This window comes from Rhinatrema bivittatum, chromosome 1 (assembly GCF_901001135.1).
Source record: "Rhinatrema bivittatum chromosome 1, aRhiBiv1.1, whole genome shotgun sequence".
NCBI lineage: Eukaryota > Metazoa > Chordata > Amphibia > Gymnophiona > Rhinatrematidae > Rhinatrema > Rhinatrema bivittatum.
In genome coordinates, this window is record NC_042615.1 from 18,673,352 (window position 1) to 18,698,280 (window position 24,929).

At 45.7% G+C, this 24,929-nt stretch overlaps 1 protein-coding gene across 1 annotated transcript in view; it reads left to right on the forward strand.

Annotated features, from left to right (window-relative positions):
• HSPA4L (heat shock protein family A (Hsp70) member 4 like) overlaps positions 1-16,026 on the forward strand; it is a 626,705-nt gene extending 610,679 nt beyond the window's left edge. The window contains exon 19 of the mRNA XM_029590014.1: positions 15,355-16,026. Within this exon, the coding sequence (XP_029445874.1) occupies positions 15,355-15,549 (195 nt within the window). The 3' untranslated portion in view covers positions 15,550-16,026. The remainder of the gene's footprint in view (positions 1-15,354) is intronic.
• The last annotated feature ends 8,903 nt before the right edge of the window (positions 16,027-24,929 follow it).

Here is a 24,929-nt window from a genome sequence, read left to right on the forward strand (position 1 = left end):
TACTCAAGCCTAGCCGGTGGTCCCTCTCAGGATATCATCCCGGGGTCATCTGCCACCGGCCCAGGGATCCACCCATAACTATATCAGATCCTGAACAGATTGCTAACTACGTAGCAAGACAATATCTGAAACACTACAAGATTGCTGACTCCTCCTTCTTTGGGAGCCAGTATTAACAGATTGCTGCTCCGCAGTCTAACTAGTATCAGATCTATAACAGATTGCTAACCCCTATCTGATTGCTCCTCCCAGCAGGCATCAGATCACTAACAGATTGCTAACTCCAGTGGATCCGGCTTATACTTGGAATGTTGTTAACTCCAGTGGATCTGGCTTAAACTTTGGATGTTGTTAACTCCATGGATCTGGCACATCTCTCTGCCTTGCAGGCTATACCGGGCCTGGCCCAACGCATCTCAGAGCAGCAAAAAACTTTGGAGAAACTTACTGCAGCATTTCATCAGCTACACACACAGAAAACACAAGGCACAGCTTCTAACCAAGAAGGTCAGTTACAGGAAGTAACTTTAAAGACTGCTGTACCACTGGTGGCTCCCATCCGCTTTTCCGGAGAAATCCAGAAGACCCGGGGCTTTCTACACCAGTGCTGCATGCACTTCACATTACAGCTAATTTTATTTCCCACGGCTCTTTCGAAGACCACCTACATCCTGTCATACTTGGATGGGAGAGCTCTGTCGTGGGCATCTACCTTGTGGGAACGCAAGGATCCTATTTTGCAGGACATAGAAGGATTTATGGACTTGTTTAAATCTGTCTTTGATGACCCTGCTCGTATTTCTGTTGCCGGTTTTGCTTTGGTGGACTTGAAGCAAGGCAACAGATCACTGGCTGAATTCGCCATAGAATTCAAGACTCTTGCAGCGGAACTTCGCTGGGACCCCAAATGCCTCAAGACTCTCTTCTGTAGAGGCCTGGATACCCGCTTAAAGGATGAGCTGGCCGCTCTCCAGACACCTGACTCGCTGGACGAATTAATAGCCTTGGCCACTCGGATTGATCACCGGCTCCGAGACAAGGTGAAGGAACTCCGGCCTAAGGTGATACTTGGGTTGAAACAGGCTAGTACTACCACTGCACCTCGGATGGTTCCAGTGACTTCTGCTGCTGATAAAGATTAACCGATGCAACTTGGTCATGGACACTTGACCTCCAAGGAGAGAAGATTTCAGAAGAAACGCGGCCTGTGCATGTACTGTGGTCAGCCCGGCCATGATGCCTCTCCATGCCCCATTCATCCGGTAAACAGACAGGCCTAAGTCCCGTGGGAGGACTGTTCTTGGGCCATACTGCGTTTATTCTATCCATTTGGAGGATGTGTCTGTTGAGCCATAGCACATATTAGATCTGAAGAAGATATCTCTGGCAACCAGCTTGTCTGTTTCCGCTGGTAATGCCACCATCTCTAGAAGTGGATTTTGGAATTCTCACAGGACAAGCAGGATGGTAGTCCTCACAAATGGGTGACATCATCAGGATGGAGCCCTGTACGGAAAACTTTTCTGTCAAAGTTTCAACAAGCTTTGACTGACACTAGCACACTGGGTGCACTGAGCATGCCCAGCCTGCAATTATCCCTGTGAGCCACAGGTGTCTCCCTCAGTCTCGTCTGGGAAAAAACAAATGAGCATGGGTGTTGCTTGCTTATTGCGGCGGTTACTACCCCTACTACCCCTAACTAATCAAGCTAGATATTTCACTTGGATGCAGCTCCATCACTGCTCTCTACATTAATGGTGGGGGAGGAAGGGAAATAGAACCAAGAGCTAAGAGAAATAGATAAGTATGAGAGAAAAAATGTGTGAAGCTTGCTGGGCAGACTGGATGGGCCATTTGGTCTTCTTCTGCCGTCATTTCTATATGGTCTATGTTACAATGTTTTTGAGACGTCGGCTTGGGTGACGGCCATGAGCATTAGCATCTGTCACATGACTTGTCTTCGAGCCTCCAACCTTTGCCCAGAGGTCCAGGAGAGGTTGGCGGACCTATGCTGTACCAGAGAGAATCTGTTCGGTGACAAGGTCAGGGATACAGTAACTCAGTTCAAGGACTACCACGGAACCTAGCAGCATTCAGCCAACACCTCCAACCCACAGTCTTCTGGGCACAGGCCTCCACGACCAGGACCTCACAAGGCCTTCTACCGCCAGAGAAGGAACTATCCTCCAGCTACACGTACCAGGGCATCAAGCGCTAGAACTAGGGGCTGACCTTGCCAGCAGCGTATCCCCAGGCCCCAGCCCACACTACAGCCCAGCCCAGCTGCGGGCTTTTGACTTGCGGCGAGAGAGCGGAGGCCAACTCCCAGTGCATGCGGATCCTTGCCCACCAGTTGGAGGCCAACTGTGTCTGTTCGCAGACCACTGGGCCCCCATCACCATCAACCCATGGGTTCTGGCCATCGTGAAACACGGTTACCGCCTGAACTTCAAAACAGTCCTGACGAACTCCCCGCCACTCTTAACATGGGACCCCTTGGGACATCAGGCAGTTCTCAAGTCTGAACTCTCAGCCTTATTGAAAGCCGGTGCGGTCGAACCCTTGCCCCTCTCTCAGCAGGGTCGGGGTTTCTACTCGAGGTATTTTCTGATACCAAAGAAAACAGGCGGCCTCTGGCCCATTCTCAATCTCAGAGCCTTAAACAGGTTCTTGCACTGAGAATGCTTCAAGATGGTCTCCTTGGGCACCCTGATCCCTCTCCTTTGCAAAGGAGACTGGCTCTGCTCTCTCGATCTGAAGCACGCTTATGCCCATATAGCCATATTCCTGCCTCACAGGAAGTATCTCCGCTTCCTCTTAGGCCACAGGCACTTCCAAAACCAGGTGCTGCAATTTGGCCTCGCCTCTGCCCCGAGGGTGTTCACGAAATGACTGGCTATAGTGGGTGCACACCTGCACCACGGTGGAGTGCACATGTTCCCCTACCTAGATGACTGGCTTATCAGGAGCACCACGCAGGAGGGTGTTCTGCGCTCCCTCAGCCTCACGGCCAAGGTGCTCCAATCACTGGGGTTCATAATCAATCTCCCCAAATTTCATCTCAACCCATCCCAGCAGCTGGTATTTATCGGAACTCTGCTGGATATGACCCTTGCCAGAGTGTTTCTTCCCCGGGACCGTGCCCAGGTCCTGGCATCACTAGCGCATTCTGTCCGCCAGAGTCGGAAGGACTCTGCCAGAGTGCTACTCCACTTGCTGGGGCACATGGCAGCCTCCGTACATGTCACCCCACTTGCCCAACTAGCCATGCGCGTCGCACAGTGGACACTCTGCTCTCAGTGGCTGCAAGCCACCCAGGCCCTCTCGGCACTAGTACAAGTTACCTCACCACTCCAGGCCTCCCTCTCCTGGTGGGAGAAGCTGCCCAACTTGGAAAGAGGTCTTCCCTTACAAACACCATCTTCCCAATTGGTATTGACCACCAGTGCCTCCACCGTGGGCTGGGGAGCACATGTAAACAGTCTCCGAATGCAGGGCTTGTGGTCAGATCAGGGAGCTTGTTGTCAAATAAACTTCCTGGAGCTGCGAGCAATCCAGTACGCCCTCTCTGTGTTCCAGGATCGCTTGGCCCACAAAGTAGTCTTGATCCAGACCGACAACCAAGTTGCAATGTGGAACATAAACAAGCAGAGAGGGATGGGCTCCTTCCTGCTTTGCCAGGGGGCAGTACAGATTTGGGCTTGGGCCCTATCCAAGGGCATGCTCTTATGAGCAGTTTACCTTGCAGGGATAGACAATATAGTAGCAGACCGCCTGAGTTGGGCTTTCCACCCCCACGAGTGGTCGCTCAACCCGACAGTTGTAGACAGACTCTTCTGCCTGTGGGACAATCAAGATGTGGATCTCTTTGCCTCCCCGTGAAATTACAAAGTGCCCCACTTCTGCTCCCTGTACAGGGAGGTCGGGGAACCAGCATCAGATGCCTTCGCCTGGTTTTGGGGCAAGGGCCTCCTGTACGCATATCCTCCATTCCCAGGTCTGGTTCCCAATCCTGCGAGACCTGTCGATACAGGAGCCCATACATCTAGATACCTCCCCCGACCTGATCACGCAGGATCAGGGCAGGTTGCGCCACCCAAACCTCCGGTCACTAGCCCTCACTGCCTGGATGTTGAAAGGGTAGTCTTACAGTCCCTCGACCTCTCTGATCACATGTCGCAGGTACTGGTGGCTTCCCAGAAGCCTTCCACCGGAAGTCTTACCGTTTGAAGTGGAGGAGATTCTCCGTCTGGTGTGAGGCAACAGGCCTAGACCCTTTCTCGTGCCCCACTCCTCTCGGAGTCTGGGCTACAGACCTCCTCGATCTGAGTACACCTGAGTGCGATCAGCATTCACCACCAGGGGTTAAATGATGCACCAATTTCTGTGCAACCCTTCATGGGCTGCTTAATGAGGGGCCTGTTGCAACTAAACCCCCCTCTGTGTCTTCCTGTTGTGTCCTGGAACCTCAACATGGTGCTACCACGGCTCATGCAGTCTCCTTTCGAGCCTATGCACTCCTGTGAGCTTAAACATCTCACCTGTAAAGTCATTTTCCTGGTTGCGTTCACCTCTGCTTGTAGAGTTAGTGAGCTTCAGGCATTAGTAACATATCCGCCCTATATGAAGTTCTTTCATGACAGGGTGGTCCTACGCACTCACCCTAAGTTGCTGCCTAAGGTGGTGATAGATTTCCATCTCAATCAGTCAGTTGTTTTGCCCACCTTCTTTCCGAGGCCCCATTCTCACCAGGGTGAACAGGCTCTGCACAGCTTGGACTTGAGCGCACTGCAGCCCACTGGCAGTCCACCCAACCTTTTGTCTCCTTTGACAAAAACAGACTGGGTGTTGTAGTGGGCAAGCAGACCCTTTTTTTTTTTTAATTAATAATTTTATTAAACTTTTGATATAACAGTGCTATTACAATAGCCATATGAATACAGAATACATCCCTGAATCCCCCCTCCCTCCCCCACCCTCATCAGTGTAGTGGAGCTGTAGCCTCTCTGCTACAGAATCCAGAAGTATTAATGTCAAGTAATGGTTTCTCACTTGCATACCAAAATTCTCTCATTTATTTATTTATTTGTTTGTTTGTTTGTTTATTGCTTTTATATACCGAAGTTCAAGTAACAGGGTTACTTATCAGTTCGGTTTACATTCAACAAGCATGCGAACAATGACAACAATTGTCTTACATTGAACAGGGAGTCGAACAACTTGGAAGAATAACTTGGAAGAACCAGAGAAATAAAGAGTAGTAGTAGCTGGACTTGTGGGGTATCAAGCCTGTAGATAGGGGAGGGATGGCTGTAGGGGGGGGGGATGAGGGGAAGGTGAAACTCATACCCAATACATAATATTTAGAAAAGAAACATGGCACTTTGAAGACACATTGGAATACAGGAGGTAAAGGGACATTCTCACCCAAGTTGTCAAAGAGCAATTGATCTTTTAACCCAATATCAGATTACATTTGAGAACTATATTCTATAAACGGTTTCCAAGATTTAAGAAAAGAGGACATTCTCCCATATTTAGTAGCTGTTAGAGAGGCCAATCGGTTTTTATTTGTTTTTATTTGTTTTTATTTGTTAAGTTTCTTATTATATTTGATGTCGAATTGGGAAATGTTTCTACCATGTTACTCTCTGCAGTTATTCACATTGTTAATTGTAAACCGGGTTGATGTGATTCATATCATGAAACTCGGTATAATAAAAATAATAAATAAATAAATAAATAGTATAAATGTAGTTTATCTATGACCTCCGGCAACTGCGGTACTTGTTCTGTTTTCCACTTTGCTGCTATCAAAGTACGAGCAGCTATAAAAGTATGAGAACAGAAGCGCTGCTGGGACTTATGTAGGGCATCTATGTATACATGCAGCAGGGCCGTAATAGCAGAAACCTGAATAGGCACATGAAACAGGTCACTCAACCAGGTAAAAAGAGGTTCCCAAAGGGTCTGGATTTTCGGTCAGGTCCACCATATATGGAAATAAGTTTCCCCTACTTCCACAGTTGAGCCAGCAGGAGTCCGAAGCAGTCGGATATATCCTATGAATTTTATCTGGGGTGAGATACCATCTGTATATCATCTTATAACAATTTTCACACAGACCAGCTGAGATTGAACATTTTCTGGCAAAATATAGTATGGCCTCCCAGGATTGAGGACTCAATTGCTCCCCCAGGTCCACTGCCCACTGTCTCGCAAACGCGCTGGTTTCCTGCTTATCTGGGAAGAGAGCATGATATATTTTAGAAATAGGCCCTTTCATTCTATCACTATATTGCACCAAAGACTCGAACAGCGAGCGACTTGGTCGTAACACTTTAGCGCGTTGTAGAGTCTGAATAAAGTGGACTACTTGAGCATACTCCAGGAAATCCTTCGAGCTAAAGGGGGAGATATCCATTAAACCCTGCATTGATAGGATCGACCCTTGGGACAGCATATGGCCAATTGTGGTATTACCCACATTCCTCCAAACTGTCAACTGGGAGATGTGCCTATTATAGAGGAGAGAAGTTTGATAGAAGTATTTATAGGCCCCAACTACTTGCCTGCTGCTCTGCTTCCAAATATTCAAAGTGACCTGTAATGACCATGCTATGCCCTTGGCTGTCCGCCAGGTATTCCGAGGTTGCCAAAATATGGCCCTTAGAGCCATTGGGCCTAAAATTGCTTGTTCAATAATCACCCATTGTTTGATTTCCGTATTACGGTGGATATCAATTAAAGCCCGCAGCTGGGCTGCCCTATAGTACCATAAAAGATTGGGAACCCCCAATCCCCCCTGTGACTTGGGGAGATATAGAACCTGAAGCGCTAGACGGGGAGGGCGTCTGCGCCAAATGAAGTCAAAAATCCATTTTTGCCAGCGACGGATCAGGAGAGAAGAGATCTCTACTGGTAGGGCGGAGAACAAATAAAGGAATTTAGGCAGGATTGCCATTTTAGTAATGGCTATTCTTCCCAACCATGAGAAAGTGCACCTGTTCCAACGGCTCATATCCAGAGTTAGACTATTTAGTAATGGGGTATAGTTTCAATTATAAAGGTCAGGTAAACTAGCTGTTAAATAAACCCCCAGATACTTTATATGGGACGTCGCCCATTTATACGGAAACCTGCTGCGTATATGTTGCACTTCTTCCGGGCTCAGGGTCACATTGAGCAACTCAGACTTAGAGAAATTCACCTTAAGGCCGGCTACTTTGCCAAATCAATATAGTTCGCGAGTTACCCCCTCCAGGGACGGGGTCAGGGTTTGTTAATGTTAAAAGGATATCATCAGCAAACAGGGATGTCTTGTACTCTTCGGGCCCCAACAGGATTCCGTGTATATCATTGGCTTTACGGATCCGAGTCACTAGTGGTTCAAGATATAAGGCAAATAGCAGAGGGGAAAGTGGGCACCCTTGTCTAGTGCCCCTTCCGATGGGAAAGGCAGGGCCGTATCCACTATTCACTTTGACCCTGGCTGTGGGTTTATCATACAGCTGTTGTAACCATTGCAAAAAGAAGGGCCCAAAAGCCATATGTCTTAAAGTGGAGAACAGAAAGGGCCAATGCACTAGATCAAAGGCCTTTTCAGCATCGAGGGATAATAATACCGCAGGGATCTGCGTTTTTTGAGCCCACCATATGAGATCAATGACTTTTCTTATGTTATCTGCCGCCATGCGCTGCGGGATAAACCCTATCTGATCAGTATGGACTAGCTGTGAGAGAAAATTGTTTAGCCACTGAGCTAGGACCTGAGCCAGGATTTTAAGATCCACATTGATAAGCGAGATGGGTCTATAAGAGCCACATTGTGCCGGGTCTCTTCCAGGCTTCAGAATAACAGTAATGCCGGCTGTATTGTTGTGGGGCCCTATGCCTTTGCCCTCCCTGAGGTTATTAAAATACTGGGCTAGAGGTTCTGCCACTATGGATGCACACTTTTTATAGTACACCCCAGAAAGCCCATCTAATCCAGGAGCTTTACCAGATTTCAGGGATTTAATCACCAACTCGAGCTCACTGGGCTGGATTGGAGCATCCAGGCTCTGTCGTTGCTCGGGTGTCAAGCTATGCAGTTCTAAATCTTGCAAATTTGCGTTTGTCAGTCTGTTGGATGGATCCCTCAGACTTGTACAGGTTCTGAAAAAACTCTGAAAAAGTGCTGCGTATTCCCGCCGAGGCGGTGAGAATCTCTCCCGCTGAATTTTTAATTTTTAAAATATTATTTTGGGAGGCCCACGTCCGAAGTTGACATGCTAAAAAACGGTCTGCCTTATTCCCACCTTCATAGGATTTCTGTCTTAGGGAGTCCAAAGCATGAAGTATACATTTATTATCAAATTGCGCTAGTTCATCTTTAAGGGCAAGTAACTTCTGCTAGCAGTGCTTAGAATGAGTTTTCATATGTACCTGCGATAAGGCTGAGATTTTGCCCATTAAAGCTATACGAGCCCCCTGTTCCTGGCGTTTGCATGCAGTTGCCCGAGAGATTAGCTACTGCCTTGGAACACTCCCAGAGGGTGCTAGAGGATACCTCCCCTCCAGAATTCAAACAGAAATAGTCCTGCATCTGAGCATTCAGCATCTGAACAAAATCTGCGTCTTGTAATAGGGATTCATTCAGCTTCCAGAACCAACTGCCCTCGTCCCTATCGTCCAGATCTACCTCAAGTGTAATGGGGACTTGATCAGACCAAGTGATAGCGTCTATATCCACCCCCTAACCTGGTTTCCCATTAGTTTATCAACCAAAAAATAATCTATGCGTGAATAACTTTCATGAGGTGCGGAATAAAAAGTATATGATCTAGACTTGGGGCATCGGCTTCGCCATATGTCTACCAAGTTCCAATCGGATATAAGGTTTCGCACTGCCTTCCTACCAGGCCCAGAAGGCTGAGAGTGCGGCCTAGACGTATCTATGTCAGGTCGGAGCGAGACATTAAGGTCTCCTCCTAATATAATTGGTCCATCCACATGTAATGCTAGTGCCCCATGTAATTCCTTCCAGAAGGGCCCTGTGTCTCTGTTAGGGGCGTAAACCATCACTAGTGTGAATTTCTTCGAACCAATCTGGATATTTAAAATAAGGTACCTCCCATGCGGATCAGCAACGTGGGATAAATGCTCGAATACCAAGTGTTTTGATATCAAAATTCCTGTTCCTGAATATTTAGCCTCTGATCCTCGGGTGGCCAAGAATACATGTGGGAATTCTCTGAACTGTAATAAATGCTCATGTTTGCGCTGCAGGTGGGTTTTCTGAATGAATGCAATATCTGCTTTTTGAGTAGCAGCTCTTTTCGGAGGAGGAAGCGCTTTCTATGAGTGTTTAGGCCTTTAACATTGAAGGAAACATCGCTGTAAATGTATGGAGATGTGCCTGTAAAGATTCAAATGTACCGTGGGTGCGTGCTGGGGATTGAGAATGTGTCATCGCCTCAAATTTATGAACAAAGAATAATCTGGATCTGCCTAAGATGGAAAAGTTGATCAGGTATTCTAGCTCCACTGCCTCCCTCACCTTAACCAAAAGGGATTCGCTCACCATCTTCTGCGAATCCGACCCCAGGGGGGTACCTGATGTACACCGCTGCCTTCCCAGTCTCCATCCCCCCACCCGCCGGACCCATGTGTTCCAAAAGTTAGCGCAACACGTTCTAATTACTTAACTTATCTACCAATAATACATTTAAACGGACTGTAACCATCAATAATGAGCAACATATGACAAAGAGACCTGTGAGTTCTAAGCTTGAAGTAAAATCCTTTGTTCAGCACTGTCTCCTTCGCCCCCCAAGGCAATCAATAAGAAAGATCTGTCGCCATCAGCCCTTCTCAGTAATAAGGTTCCTGGAGCCCGCTGGTTGTCTACGAAGCCGTTCACGTCCCGGCCCCTGTCGCCTCCATCGCAGGTCTGCATCCGAGGTTACCTGTGGTGCGGGCCGGGGAGCTGGAGTGAAGTCAAAGCTGATGCCAGCTTGAGTGAAGCTTTCGGCAGCCTCCGCTAGCGTTTTAACCCTGTATGAAATACCTTGATGCTGGAAAATCAGAGCAAAGGGAAAGGCCCATCTGTAGCGAATCTCTTCGCGGCGGAGTACAGTTGTCACCTCGCGTAGTAAGAACCGCTTTTGCAGTGTTGAAGGCGCCAAATCGTTGTAGATGGTAATGTCCTGATTATGCCACTTCCATTGGGGATGAGCCCGTGCCAGCTTGACAATCTGTTCTTTTTGTTTATAGTGAAGAAATTTAATAATGATGTCCTTGGGCTGGTTGTTTCATTTGGGCCCTAGGGCTCAATGTGCACGTTCCAAATCCACCTGAAGGATGCGGTCATGCTCCTCCGATGGAGTCCCGAAACAGGTCCAGAGATCTTGACAGATGGTTATCGCCGTCTGCATGCTATCCGCGTATTGCTCATCCTCAGGAACTCCTCTAATGCGTATGTTGGACCTGCGGGATCGATTTTCAAGATCTTCTACTTTGTCTCCCAAAGCTTCTAGCTCCATCGTAAACTGTTTTGTTTGGGTTGACAAGGCCTCCATCTGAACGCTGTGTCCATCCGCTCTCCCATCTAATTCATCCACACGAGAGTCCAGAGAGGCAATATCTTCTTTCATATTCTCGATGCATGCTAGTATTTCTGCTTTATGGTTCCGCATTTCCGACCGTAATTCAATAAACCATCCACGCATTTCATCCCGCGTAGAGAAATTTGGAGCTGGGTCCCCCGGGGCGATCTCCAAGTCCTCTATTCTTGCAGCAACTTCACCAGCATTCCTTAGACCTTGGGATGTAGTCGGAGGTATCAGTGCCTCTGTCACCTGTTCTTCCGCTAACTTGCTAAAGGCGAATTGCTTTAAATCTGCCGCTTTTCTGCGGGCGGCCATCCCGACCTCAGGATGCTTGAAGCTTTCTCAAATAAGAATTGGTAGATCTGTAAAGTATCTTGAAGAGAATTTATCTTAAGAGAAGTTTAATGGAAAAAGTTCAATGAAGAGAATTCAATGGGTCCAGCGAAGGCAGAGGAGAAATCAGGGCGAGGAGGGGACATAATCCGTCCCTCAAGCGATCATTGCACAGCAGCGTCCATTAGCGCGCCCCCCTCCCGTGCCACTTTTAAAGGCTCATGATAATTCAGGGCTTTCTTGCTTGGCACTCTGACTGGTCCACTTCGTCACACGCTTCCTCAAATTTGTTGTAGGGGGGTTTAATTGTGAATACGGAAGTATGTCCTTGTGAAAATTCTGCTGCCCCTCACATCCAGACCTTAGTGAGGTAAGTCAGTGGCGAGTGTTTAGCTGAAACTTCCACTGATTCCTGCTTGTAAAGATGGCCGTCGCGTCCACGCCGATCAGCTATATTCCAGCCGCTTCGTACTGCTTAACTCCCTCGGCAAGCAAGGCTATTTATTTATTCTCTCCACAGTTAGATTTGCCTATCAGCTAAGGCACACCGAGGTTCACAGCCCCTGCAGCTCTCCTGTCAGGCTGTTGGTTGGACCACGTGGCAGCTGCAACCAGAACTTAGTCCGTCCTTTCTCCCCTCCCCGGAGCCCACCGCCAATACAACACAATCGGGGCACACCGTGCTGTCAGTAATTTATAGCAAACACTGTATTTCCGCTGGTTCTGGCCCGGTGGTTCTGGGAGCGAGCCAATCCGGCGTGGGGTGGAGAGGTAGAGTGGGGGAGGGAGAAGGATGACCGGAGGACAACTCAGCCTCCACCACCGGTTCTTTTGTTCACCCCTCAATATTAGCTGGAACCAAGGTAGGGCAGTGCTTTAAATTCTGCTGGTCCCTGCTGTTAATCGCGTATTGTTAATAAAGCCTTAGTGCCGACCACCGTCTTTGTCTAGCCCCGAGGGTGCAGCGCCGTCACACGCGGCAAGATGGCGGGCATGAAAACTTCGGTCCTCAATCTTCCCTCCTCCTTAGCTTGGCCAATTCTTCGGGATCCAGGCTCAGACACCAGCGATTTTTCTCCCTATCGCTTGCTTAAACTGCTGCTGTGTCAAATCGTCGTTTGCGATTGAAATTGCGGATAGAATTAGCTTCACTTACTGCTGGTATTGAGGAGCTTCGGATCTAGGCAGCCATCTTCTGGCGCGGCAAACCTGCAAGCAGATATTCAACGGCTGCTGCCCTTACTGGCCTGCGTCGGGAGACTAATTGGGAAATTCGTGGCAAAAATGGCTGCAGGTAGAACAAAGAAGCAAAAACTTTCCTTATCAACAGAGCTCCCGGCTCTCAGCGATCAGCCTGTTGTGGTAAGCAGAAGTGGTCAGCGTCTCTTCCCCAAGCTGGTGCTGTGTTTTAAAAGCCCATTTAGGAGGTTTTTCGCGGCGAAATTAATGGAAAGGGCAGGGCTGGAGCCCCAAGCACGAGCAGCCAACCCTACTCGCAGCGAACTGCTCCCCCTGATTCTTTGGGGAATAGTTTTTAAATTGTCCCGGGTGGGGAGTCACTGCGCTTTAGGAGCTCACACCGGCTTCAGGGCTGTGGCGGGGTTCCAACTGCTTTTCCCTTGTCCCGTTTCCCTGCTCTGGTTATCGCGGCAAAGATGGCTACCGGGGAAAAGGTAGAATACAGGCTGCACTCTCTCTCAGCTCCCCTGCTGTTCTATGGGCGGTGCTTCCGTGGTTGTGTTTTGATCGAGGGATTCTACAACTCCTGCCTGATCGAGTGCTGTGGCAGAAGTCGTGTTTTTAAAGATTATAGGCAGCGAAAAAGTTTGCCGGGAAGAAGGCAGTGCCGGAGCCTCAGGCACACGCAGCCATCCCGTTTCACAGCGAACAGCGCCCCCAAGCAGACCCTTTCTAACTGGTTGGTGGACTGTATATCCTTCTGCTATGAGCAACCGGGCCTTCCGCTTGGAGGCCGCGTCAAGGCGCACTCAGAGCCATGGCAGCGTCAGTGGCGCACTTTCATGAAGTCTCCATCACTGAGATCTGCAAGGCTGCGACATGGAGCTCCCTACACATGTTCGCCACCCATTACTGTTTGGACAAGGATGGTCGACAAGACAGTACCTTTGGCCAGTCTGTCCTTCATAATCTGTTCCAAGCATAGGAACCCAACTCTCCTTACCTAGGGCCCAGTATCTGGTTCTTGCTGCCTCCCGTTGCATCTCACAGCACTTCTGTTGTTGTGCCTGTTGGCATGTGGTTTAGTGCTGTTGGTCCTGTTATTGCCAGGGCCAACATGCAGCTTGGTATTCACCCATCTGTGAGGACTACCATCCTGCTTGTCCTAGGAGAAAGCAGAGATACTTACCTATAAAGATGTTCTCCTAAGACAACAGGATGTTAGTCCTCAGGAAACCTGCCCGCCACCCCGTTGAGTTGAGTTCGCTGTCGGTTTGTTGTTTTATTTTTGCTCGTCTTTTTGCTAAGATACAAGACTGAAGAATGTTGTGGAAACGCGGGTAGCGGTTCGTTCTCTGGTGTTTTCGTGTGCCCATGGGCTCTGATACAGCCGCAAAGGAGCTCCGGCAAGCACTGAGGCAGGTGAGAGGTGCCCCAGCATGGGCTGAAGATGGAAATGATGACCTTAACCACAGCCACACCTGTACGCAGCAGAAAGAGACCTAAACAACGCAATGTTGGTCTCATGAGTGGTCCTCCGACTACTCCAAGCCCTTTCGGACCTGCCGCACGGAGCAACAACTGCGACAGGGCGGACAGTGGTCAGAAGATGAGGACATCAAAGACGAAGACTTGAAGTGAGACAAGACCCAGAATATGTGAAGTGGAACATCACTCTGGATACATGAAGTAAGACGAGACTTCGACATGAAGGAATGCAATCTGGATACGTGGAGTGAAGAGGAACTCTGATCACGTATATGAAGAAACTCTGGAAGGCCATGAATTGCTTGAAGAGGACTTGGTCGGTACTGGACATCACGCACCCTACACAGCCGGGATAGGCTGGTCGCAGACCACGCTAGTGGGTCCCCAGACAAGTTGGCAGAACTGAGTCGGTACTGCACATCACGTGCCCATGTACTCAGCCAATGAAGACAGGTCATGGACCACGCTGGTGGTTCCCCACACAGAGAGAAGATAGGAGATGAAGTGAAGACTCCGACGAAACCTGTTCCAGTTGCACCCTGCACAGCTGATAAAGGCCAGGCAGGGCTACGCCGGAACGGATCGGATAAATAGAATTCATTCGTGAAGTGGAGCCAGTGGACTCCAAGGATCCAGACAAAGTTGAAGATTCGAGGGGATGCCTCTACAACGCAGGTTAAAATAAGAAGCTGGAACCTTATGGAGACTTGCGCTGCCAGGACGAAGATCAACCAGATAAGGAAGACATCAGGACAAGACATCTGGAAACCTTGAGACGATAATACAAGGACATAGCGTGAGGACATCACAAAGACACGGGATCCCACATATAACGAAGTGCCTTGAGAAGCAGATGACGAGAAGTCCTAAGGAGGACTGGCTCCTTGCAAAGGCAAGGAAGGAATGAAGACTGGCGTTTTTTATACTGCAGAAGAGGCAGATCCTTGATGACATCACTGGTGGACCTCCTCCCTCGCTGTTCCTTTAAAAATGGAAAGAAGAGCCGGCCTCGCCCCCTAGGAGGAAGCAAGAAGCAGTACAGGACCCTGGTCAGCGGTCTGCTGCCCGCTGAAGACTGCCGAGCTGAAGAGGTAGGCCTCAGGACAGGCCCCGGTGTCAGGGGCAGTTCCCTGCCACTGAAGAAGGACTGTTGGTGGCTCCAGCCATCAGGAGAGACCGGGGATGCAGGCCCTCATTCCCTGGAGGGCCCAAGGTAAGGTGCGTGGCCTCCGGGCCACATGGAAATGTAGAAGCACGGCTCCTGCCGCTTAGAGCAGTTGCAGCGCAGCACCAGCCGTGCTGTGAGTGCGTCGGCGGCCTCCGTGCCAAAAGGGGCTATCCGGGCGCGGCTCCTGCCGCGAGTGCAGTCTCGGCACGGCACCAGCCATGCTGAAAAACTTCGGCAGCCTCCAGGCTGCTGAAAAAGACAGGGGAAAAGGGTGGAGAAGCTGCCCGGGAGGGCAGAATCGTAACAAAGAGAGACCCCGTGCCGGGCTCCATCTGATGATGACACCCATCTGTGAGGACTAACATCTTACTGTCCTCGGAGAACACCTGTTACAAGTAAGCAACTCTGCTGTAGAAAGGTAGATTAAGAGAAAAGGCACCTTGTGGAAGGAAAACTAAAAGACAGTTTAGGTGTAACAGCAAAATGTTTTCTTGTGACACCAGAAGTAGCTCCTAGAAAGCATTCCTCCTTAGAAATTCACCTAACAATGTTTTCAGTTTGTAAACAACTTTTTTTTTTTATCTGTGCAATTAGGAATTGGATAGTTTCTGTAACCCTATTGTTAACAAGCCTAAGCCCAAGATGGAGCCAGCTTCTGAAGAAAAGGAAGATGCCAGTATGGAACAGAATGGACCTGTGAATGGACAGAGTGGGCCTGGGACAAAGCCAGAAGTGGCTAAGGACAGCTCCCAGCAGACAAAGCCTGGTATAGAGATGGAGGTGGACTGAACTTTACCTTTTCTCCTGTGTTAACTGCAGTGATACATGTAAAGCCAGGGACTCCTTTATTCATCTGTCTAGTACATATGGCAAGATATAGTCAGTTATCTCTGAGCATTCTTTTGTCTTTGCAGTCATTTCATATAGCATGCAGTGCTTAAACATCATTTTCTATAGGTGTATGTTAGCTAATTAGAGATTGTACACTTTTCAGTCCGTTTAAGCTTCCCCAGCCTGTTTGAAGTAAAACTTGAATAACTATTAAAAAAAAAATGGCAACAACTTTCCTTATTTACAGCTTCTTTATTGTGAATAAAGCTCTGCTCTTTTCTCCTGGAAAGACATTATATTGCACTACCTGAAAGCAGAAGTATGAATTTAATGATATATTTTTATTTTGAAACTCATTACCTTCTTGATATTTCTGTGGCATAAATGCTGCCATAAAAAACCCAGATCTTTTTTTTTCTTGTTATGTAATGTTAAAATATTTAAAAAAAAACTGTAAAGTTTGTTAGAACTGTGCTTGCAATTCACAGAACCACATTAATAATAAAAAAAATTCAGCTATATTGTGATATGTAAGATTCCATTTCTAGTAATTGTATGCAAGATCATTGAGGACATGGGCTTAGTCACAGTCCAGGGCCCCTTACTAATGTAATAACTGATAAATGCATATAATCAAATGTCGAATAGGAAATATATATTTTTAAACATTACAAAGAATGCTGTGAAATGCCTATCAGGCATCATTATAAACCCCCCATCACCATAACCTCCTTAGTCAATTACTTATTTATTTTATTTTTATTTATTTAAGTTTTTTATATACCAACATTCAAGACGATAGTCCCATCATGCAGGTTCACAAGAAACAGGGGTGCAATTAAAATAAACTTTACAATTTGAACAATAGTGCAGAAAAGCAGTTACATGTAACAGGGAATCAATAACTTGGAGTAAGAAGGAATTCTGTTGTACTTCCCTCTCATTCTCTAGAATCCCTCCCAAGTATTCTTTCTACAGTACAGTGACTCCCTCCTATTTACTCATTCTTCCTGCCCCCCCCGGGGCAATGTGCTAAGCCATCCATGAGTTTTTTGGCGCTAACCTTACTCATATATGTAATAAAGATTTTAGGCCCATGCAAATAGCATGCAAACCAAGCTATTACCTATTACCAGGCAATGCAGAGAACCGCGCTAACTAGAACGGTTAGTGTGTTTATTTACACATGTTTTTTAGCGCCTGGGTCAGGGCAGGAGTAAAAGTCAAAGCACCTATACGAGCCATACCAACTGTAACTAATTCTACTGCATATTTGAGTGGAATACCTGAGAATAACCTATGCCAATAATTCTGCTGCATATTTGAGAGCAAATATTCCTGAGAATAAGCAATGCCAACTGGATCAGTATGAGTAATCTGTTTTGGTCTGTTTCACTTTAAACAGCCAATAAAGGAATTCTGCAGCATTTTTTCATTAGTGCCAATTTTAGAGCCAGTGTTTCCCACGTTTTCTGCATCAGGGATTTAGCATGGGTTTTTTTTTTTACTTAGCGTGGGTCTCATTTGCATGCCATTATGTTATTGCAACTCACAGGGCCGCCTGTTTTAACGTCACACACTATCAAAAATCAGCGCAAAAATATAGCACAGATTTTAGCACAGGTTTTATTACATCAGCCCCTCCCTATATAAGCCTTCAAAGTAATTAATCTTTTACCCTATAATCCTCTTATTTATTCACCTATCCATCCAGTAACTGGCCTAGTCACTTATTAGGGCATGAAATGGGGTGCGGGAAATACAGGAAATGGAATAGTATTATACCGATAGACAAAGGTAGAGGGATTGGCAGAGATGGTGTTAGGAAGCAAGGGGAAGATAAAATTCTGGAAAGAGATTCAGAGGAAAGAAGAAGATGGTGAGAAGTGATATGAAGGAAATAGTGTAGATCAGGGCTGAGCAAACCTTTTCAGCCTCAGCCCCTTTACATTCATAAAATTGGTTGGGGGCCCACCAAGTTGGGTTACTTTCTTTCTATCTATCTATAGATAGTTAGATAGAAAAATGTAATATGAAGGGTATCCAAAAGGCAGCCACACTACCTGCCAGTAGCTGAAAGCCCCCCTTTTGTTTCTTTTCAAATTGTTGAAAGAAGCAAGAACAATATGTATACATATGCACAAGCACAGAGAGGCAGACACCCCACAACAGACAGATACCTCATATCCAGGCATACACAGACACCCCACACCCAGATAGACAGACAAAGTGAAAGAGAGACCTAAACAGACATAGATAGACAGAGAGAGAGACAACCAAACACAGTTACCCAGTACCCAGACTGACAACCAAATACAGACATCCCACAGAGAAACAGAAATCCAATACCCAAACAGGCACAAAGATAGACATACCACAACTAGACAGAAAAACACAGATGACACACCAGAGAAAGAGAGAGGCATAGACACACCACACTCAAACACACAGTGAGATACAGGCAGATGCATTACACACAGATAAGATCGTGCACACACAGAGCACAGCCATCCAGACAAACACAAGAGAGAGATACTCCACACTCAGAGAGACATGCATCACATCCAGATGAACCATACACCTCAATAGTAAGATCTGAAAAAATGTTCAAAAAACTTAGGTGCCAGCCAAAATTTTTAAAAGCTGAGATAGCTCCATCCCACCCTGCTCAATATATATTTTTCTTGATTTTTTTTCTGTTTTCACTAATTTTTCATATTTTCTATTTTTGTATTTTTCTTAGTTTGCTCGACTTTTATTTTCCTGTGTTTTGATTTGGTTTTTAAACTTTTTTTTTACACTTTTTGCATTTATTCTCCTTTCCCAACTCCTCATTTTCTACTACTCCCACTACTACTTAACATTTCTATAGTGCTACACGACATATGCAGCACTGTACAAACGTACAAAAAGGCAGTCCCTGCTCGATAGAGCTTACGATCTAATAAGACAAACATACAGGACAAGAAACTTGGGGTATTTCAAAAAGCAAGACTGGTTAAAAAGAAAACAAACAGGCCAATGTAATATAGTGTGCTCGGCCGAATGCACTGCTTAACACGCGCTTGGACGCCATCCAAAACCCCTTATTCCAAAAAAGAAAAAAAAATGTTTTTAAAAGTCTCCAGTGGTCAGGTTAGGAAAATGGACACTCAATTTTATGAACATCCGTTTTCCTAACCTGTGCATGCACATTTAAATATTAGATCGGATGCCCCAGAGAAGTGCATCAGCATGCGTTACGAGAGCCGGCGCAACTGTCTCATCTGAGGTCTGACAGTTGCAGCTCTTCCTGGGTTGTGGAATACCACAGTGGCTCCTCCCATTTCTAGTACTGCTGCAGAATAAGCAACTCGTCACCCAGGCCTGCCACAGCTAGCTGCTGCTCTTTCCAGTCCACTGATAGATGCATGGCTAAGCTGTGGTGTACCTACAATGATGTTACTATTCTCTTGCAGCTCCCTCCCTTCCTGAGCTTGCAATGCCTCCATGGCACTAAGGCACAACAGCATAGCCATTTTTTCTTCTGTGATTGGGCAGACAGCATGCCCTCTTTTAGGCTCATTCACATATACACATACCCCTTGTTTGCTCATCCCTGGTATAATGTAAGATAAATGGACTAAAGAGACAAAAGAAAAAGAATGAGAAGACAGATGATAAAATTAGAGGAGAGACTGAAAACATTACAATAAGATAAAGTAGACAAAGTTGGATAAAATCATCATCCAGCTAGACCAGTGCAGATACATGAGATATGCCCCACAGTCAACAGATGAAGTCTGAGAACAACTGGTTTGCTGACATCACTTTCTTTAGCGTCCCATGCTGCACTCAGCCTGCCAGTATTCTCTATCGCCAGCCAGATGGTATGGAGCATCCTGTACTATGGTTCAGTCCTGGTGTAAGCCAGGTGAAGAAATCTCTCATGGTTGGCCTGTTCCCAGCATGACTAGTCCTGGGACTCTCTCCCATATCAGCTGCTCCAGGGCTGACAGTTTTAGATTCTTGCTCCCATTGAGCTAGCCTGTCAGCCAGGCTAGCTCTAGCTACCCGTGAAATGCTCCCCTCTCATTTTTGTTCCCCATCTTCTTCACTGTTTCTTCTCTGCTGGGGCTCAGGAGTCTCCTCTGTGTTGTCTCTTCCTAGCCATCATAATAAACTATTAAAAATTTTTAAAAAGGGCTTTTCGTTGCGGCTCCTTAGGAACAGACTGCTTTTATCGTGTGCTGGCTCGGAGGAAGGAAATCCAGTAGTCTTAATTTTTTTGGTGGTGCAATTAAGGAATGGAAGCAGTAATGTTTGGCTCTTCTGAATGCAAGAAGAGTTTTTCTCTCTGTACTTCTAATGGCACTCATCGGGGGAGGAAACTTGTGCTGTCAGTTTTAGGGAAAGGGGACAGATGGGAGCAGGAGAGCTTACAATCAAGGAAGATCGTAATATCAGGAGGGCCCACATTAGTGGGGTCGCCTGTCCAGTCATTTCCTATATTTTTTCAATACATTAAATGCAGTCACCCGGTAGGGGAATAAATCTGAAATCGTCGGTTCAGTGTGCTGAGGCAGTCAAAAAAGCAAACAGAATGTTGGGAATTATTATGAAGGGAATGGTGAATAAAACAGAAAATGTCATAATGCCTCTGTATTGCTCCATGGTGAGACTCCACCTTGAATACTGTGTACAATTCTGGTCACCGCATCTCAAAAAAGATATAATTGCGATGGAGAAGATACAGAGAAGGGAAACCAAAATGATAAGGGGAATGGAACAGCTCCCCTATGAGGAAAGACTAAAGAGGTTAGGACTTTTCAGTTTGGAGAAGAGACGGCTGAAGGGGGATATGATAGAGATGTTTAAAATCATGAGAGCTCTAGAATGGGTAGATGTGAATTGGTTAGTCTTTCAGATAATAGAAAGACTAGGGGGCCCTCCATGAAGTTAGCATGTTGCACATTTAAAACTAATCGGAGAAAGTTGTTTTTCACTCAACGCACAATTAAACTCTGGAATTTGTTGCCAGAGGACGTGGTTATTTCAGTTAGTATAGCTGTGTTTAAAAAAGGATTGGATAAGTTCTTGGAGGAGAAGTCCATTACCTGCTATTAATTAAGTTGACTTAGAAAATAGCCACTGCTATTACTAGCAACGTTAACATGAAATAGACTTAGTTTTTAGGAACTTGCTAGGTTCTTATGGCCTGGATTGGCCACTGTTGGAAACAGGATGCTGGATTTGATGGACCCTTGGTCTGGCCCAGTATGGCATGTTCTTATGTGTTAGTGAGTTACAAGCACTTATCACATACTCACCCTATACAAGGTTCCTCCATGACCGTGTGGTTCTCCGTACTCACTCTAAATTCCTTCCCAAGGTGGTTACTGATTTTCACTTGAATCAGTCTATAGTCTTGCCCACATTTTTCCCAAGGCCTCACTCTCACAGGGCGAGAGGGTTTTACACACCTTGGACTATAAACGTGCACTTTCATTTTGCCTGGACCGCAACATGGAGCTCTCTTAACACATTTGCAGCACATTACTGCCTAGACAAGAAAGGACATCAAGTCTTTGTCTTTGTACAATCCGTCTTGAAGAATTTATTTCCAGTATAATCCCAACTCCTTCCACATCCATTTGCTGTGATTTTCAAGCTGCCTCATTTTTCCCAACAGTACACCAGTTGTACCTGTTGCACAAGTTGTATGCTGTTGGTCCAAATTAAATATGAGTCAGCCTGTAGCTTGCTATTCACCCACATGTGAGGACTATCATCCTACTTGTCCTGGGAGAAAGCAGAGTTGCTTACCTGTAAAAGGTGTTCTCCCAGGACAGCAGGATGTAGTCCTCACGAAACCCACCCGCCACCCCGCAGACTTGGTTACGAAACGTTTTATTATTTTATTTTTTCGCTCGTACCTTTTGCTACAAACGAGACTGAAGGGAGACCCCTGTGGCTGCAGGGATCATGGCATGCTCAGTGTGCCAGTCAAAAGTTCTAGAAACTTTGACAGAAAAGTTTACCGTTATAGGTCCAGTGACGTCACCCACATGTGAGGACTACATCCTGCTGTCCTGGGAGAACACCTGTTACAGGTAAGCAACTCTGCTTTCTCCCAGGACAAGTAGGATGATAGTCCTCACATGTGGGTGAATAGCAAGCTACAGGCTGACTCATATTTAATTTGGACCTGTAAGCAGGTAAGCAAGCTCTGCTTTACTAGACCTGTTTGTGGCATTCCAGGACCACAATTGCCTACCCCTAGAGTCTGGCAGCTAAGATTTAATACAGCGTCATGCATTCGAGCTGAAAACATGCAAGTGAGAAGTACAGCATAAGGAGTGAAATTCTTCTAAGCATGTAGCAAGAGGAATCTGGGGGTCATCATATCTTATAATTTCTATGAAGATCTTGGCTGCAGTGTGGCTTTTCTGCTTGCCTTGAAGACTCTCCGAACCAGCACTGCCGCGCCCATAAAAGCCTGCCTTACATTGCCTCAGCATGGGTCTAGCCATAGTCTTTGCTGTGGCCCTCCTTAGTCCTTGCCTTGTATCTTCCTTTGCTGTCCTGCTTAGGCCAGTTTGTATTGGCCCTCTGCATTTTTGTTTGTTCTTATGTGTGTGTGCCTGCCCCTTTTTGTTTTGTTTGTATTTGTCTTATGGGCACCCTTGTTTTTATACACCTGGCTACTAAAATGGTTCTAAAGCATATGGGGATAGACAAAGGTCTAAACATCTATACCCTAGAAGAAAGGCGAAATAGGGGAGATATGATAGAGAAATTCAAATATTTCAAAGGAGGCTCTAGAAAAAGGGGTCATGATAAGAGGTAGATGGGGTAGATTCAGGAGTAAGCTTAGGAAATATTTCTTTACAGAGAGGGTGGTGGATGTGTGGAACAGCCTCCCAGTGCAAGTGGTGGAGACAAAAACAATATCTGAATTCAAGAATTCATGGGATAAATACAGGGGATCTCTAAGGAAGTGATGGGAATTATAATGCTAAATTAATTGGATGGTTGGGCAGACTGAATGATCTTTTTCTGCCATCATGTTTTTATGTTTCTAAACTTCTAAGGTATCAATGCACAGTAGATGGGCCTCTTTCAGTGGAAATGAGGCTCTGGGGCAAGGAATCACAGGATGAGGGTGAAAGGAGGTAGACTTAGGAGTAATCTAAGAAAATGTTTCTTTACAAAGAGGGTGGTGGATACATGAATAGCCTTCCAGTGGAGATGGAGACGAGGACAGTATCTGAATTCAAGAAAGCATGGGACAAGCACTGGGATCTCTGAAGGAATGGTAGCGTAGGGGCAAACTAGATAAGCTGTACTGTCTTTTTCTGCTGTCATTTATGTATTATTTATTTAACGCTTTTATATACCGACATTCGTTTGCACATCACATCGGTTTACATTAGAACAATTGAAATAAGAAAGGAAATTACATCTTAACAATTCGAGTAACTATGACTTAACAATATGAAACAACTATGTAGTTAGAAGGGCGGAAAGAGGTAGGAACAAAAGAGATCAAAGGCATACAGGAACAAGTAACTATAATTATTGAAACTATAGAGGTTAACATGTTGAATTCTGTAACGTGCTTGCAGGGGGGAGAGCTTGTGTGAGTGAGAGATAGTGTGTGTGAGAATTATTGGTAGGCTTGCTTAAAATCCAGGTTTTCAGCTTTTTTTTTTAAGTTAATTGTGTTAGGTTCAAGCCTTAAGTCTAGGGGTATTGCGTTCCAAGTGGTGGGACCGGCAAGGGAAAGTGCACGTTCTTGTGTCGAGGATAGGTTAGTGAGTTTGGGGGAGGTTATTGGTAAAGTGCCGTTATTGGCAGATCTTGTGGATCTTCAGGGGGGTTGAAAGTGGAGGTAGGTGTTGAACCAGTTTATATTTTGGTTGTATAGTGTTTTGTTAACTAGAGTAAGACTCTTGAAGCATATTCTGAGGTGTATGGGGAGCCAGTGTAGATTTTTTAGTATAGGGGTGATGTGTTCGTTTCTTCTGGTGTTTGTGAGGATTCTGGTGGTGGCATTTTGGAGCATTTGCATGTTTCTATGTACTTTGTACCCATGGCAAGTTTCAAAGTAAAAGTGCATGTATGCTTTCACTTTGAACACTGGTGCAAAGATCACAGGTAAAAAGTACCCGAGGACTTTATCCCAGTGTGGCCAGTTTGATAATGCCCCAAAATAAATAGCTGGGCATGATAAACGGTCAGTGCGTTCTGCCTCACATGGATGGGATGGGGCATGTTTAATTTCAGGAGGCGAGCTAGTTCTATTTGCATGAAGAGAGTGAAGGTGTGCAGTATCCTCTTTAGGATGGGTTTCTAGATGCCTTTTTAGTAACTAGAATAACTATGGTGCATCCTGAAAATTCTGTAATAGAATTTCCTAGAAAGAATGTTAGTTTAGACCAAGGCAGAAACTTTGCTGTGTGTGTTTTCCACTGATCTGGATTTTGCCCAGGGACTGCAAGTTGTTCTGCGATTAATGCCAGGTGCAATGATGCCTTGATGGATTTGGCCATTCATGCAGAAGCTGCCTGAGGAGGATGAGGTTTATTTTTTTTAATTCTTTATTTATATAAATTTACTACAAAATTTCAAGAAAACAATCTTGATCAGAAAAAGAAAGAAGAACAAAAAAAACATACTTATACTTTGAAGTAGGAAATTACATACATACTTCTTCAATTCTACAAGTCCACAATATAAGATCCAATTTACCAAAAATTAAATAAAAAAAAATTTCCCAAAGGGAATTAGGAAAAAGCAGTATTTAAACAGTGAGTATATTTCACTTAATGAGGCACACACCACTCAGGAGGAAGAACAAAACTAAGGATTCAGTTCCCATTACTCTGCACGGTTACTTTATCACATAGGAAAAAAGTTAATTGAGGAGGTGAGAAGAAAACATATGTATGACCCTTATATTTTACATTACATTTACAGGGATATTTCAGAACAAACAAGACCCCTATCTGCAAAACTCTGGGTCTTAATAAATGAAACTGCTGTCTCCTCTTCTGAGTTTGTTTAGTAACATCAGGGTAAACTCTAACTTTTAATTGGAGAAATTCTTCGGTACGATGTTTGAAGAATAATCTCAAAACCCAATCCCGGTCAGGTTCAAGTGTAAAGGTTACCAACATTGTGGCTGCCTGTACCATCTCACTATCTAATGTTTCCAGTAACTGGGATATATCCAAATTCGAAATTAATTACTCCATCATGCTTCTCTTGGTATTCTTGCTTCTTGAACTGAGGCAGATAATATGCTCTAGATGGTGGTATAGCCTCCTCTGGGACTTTAAGAATCTCTAAGAGAT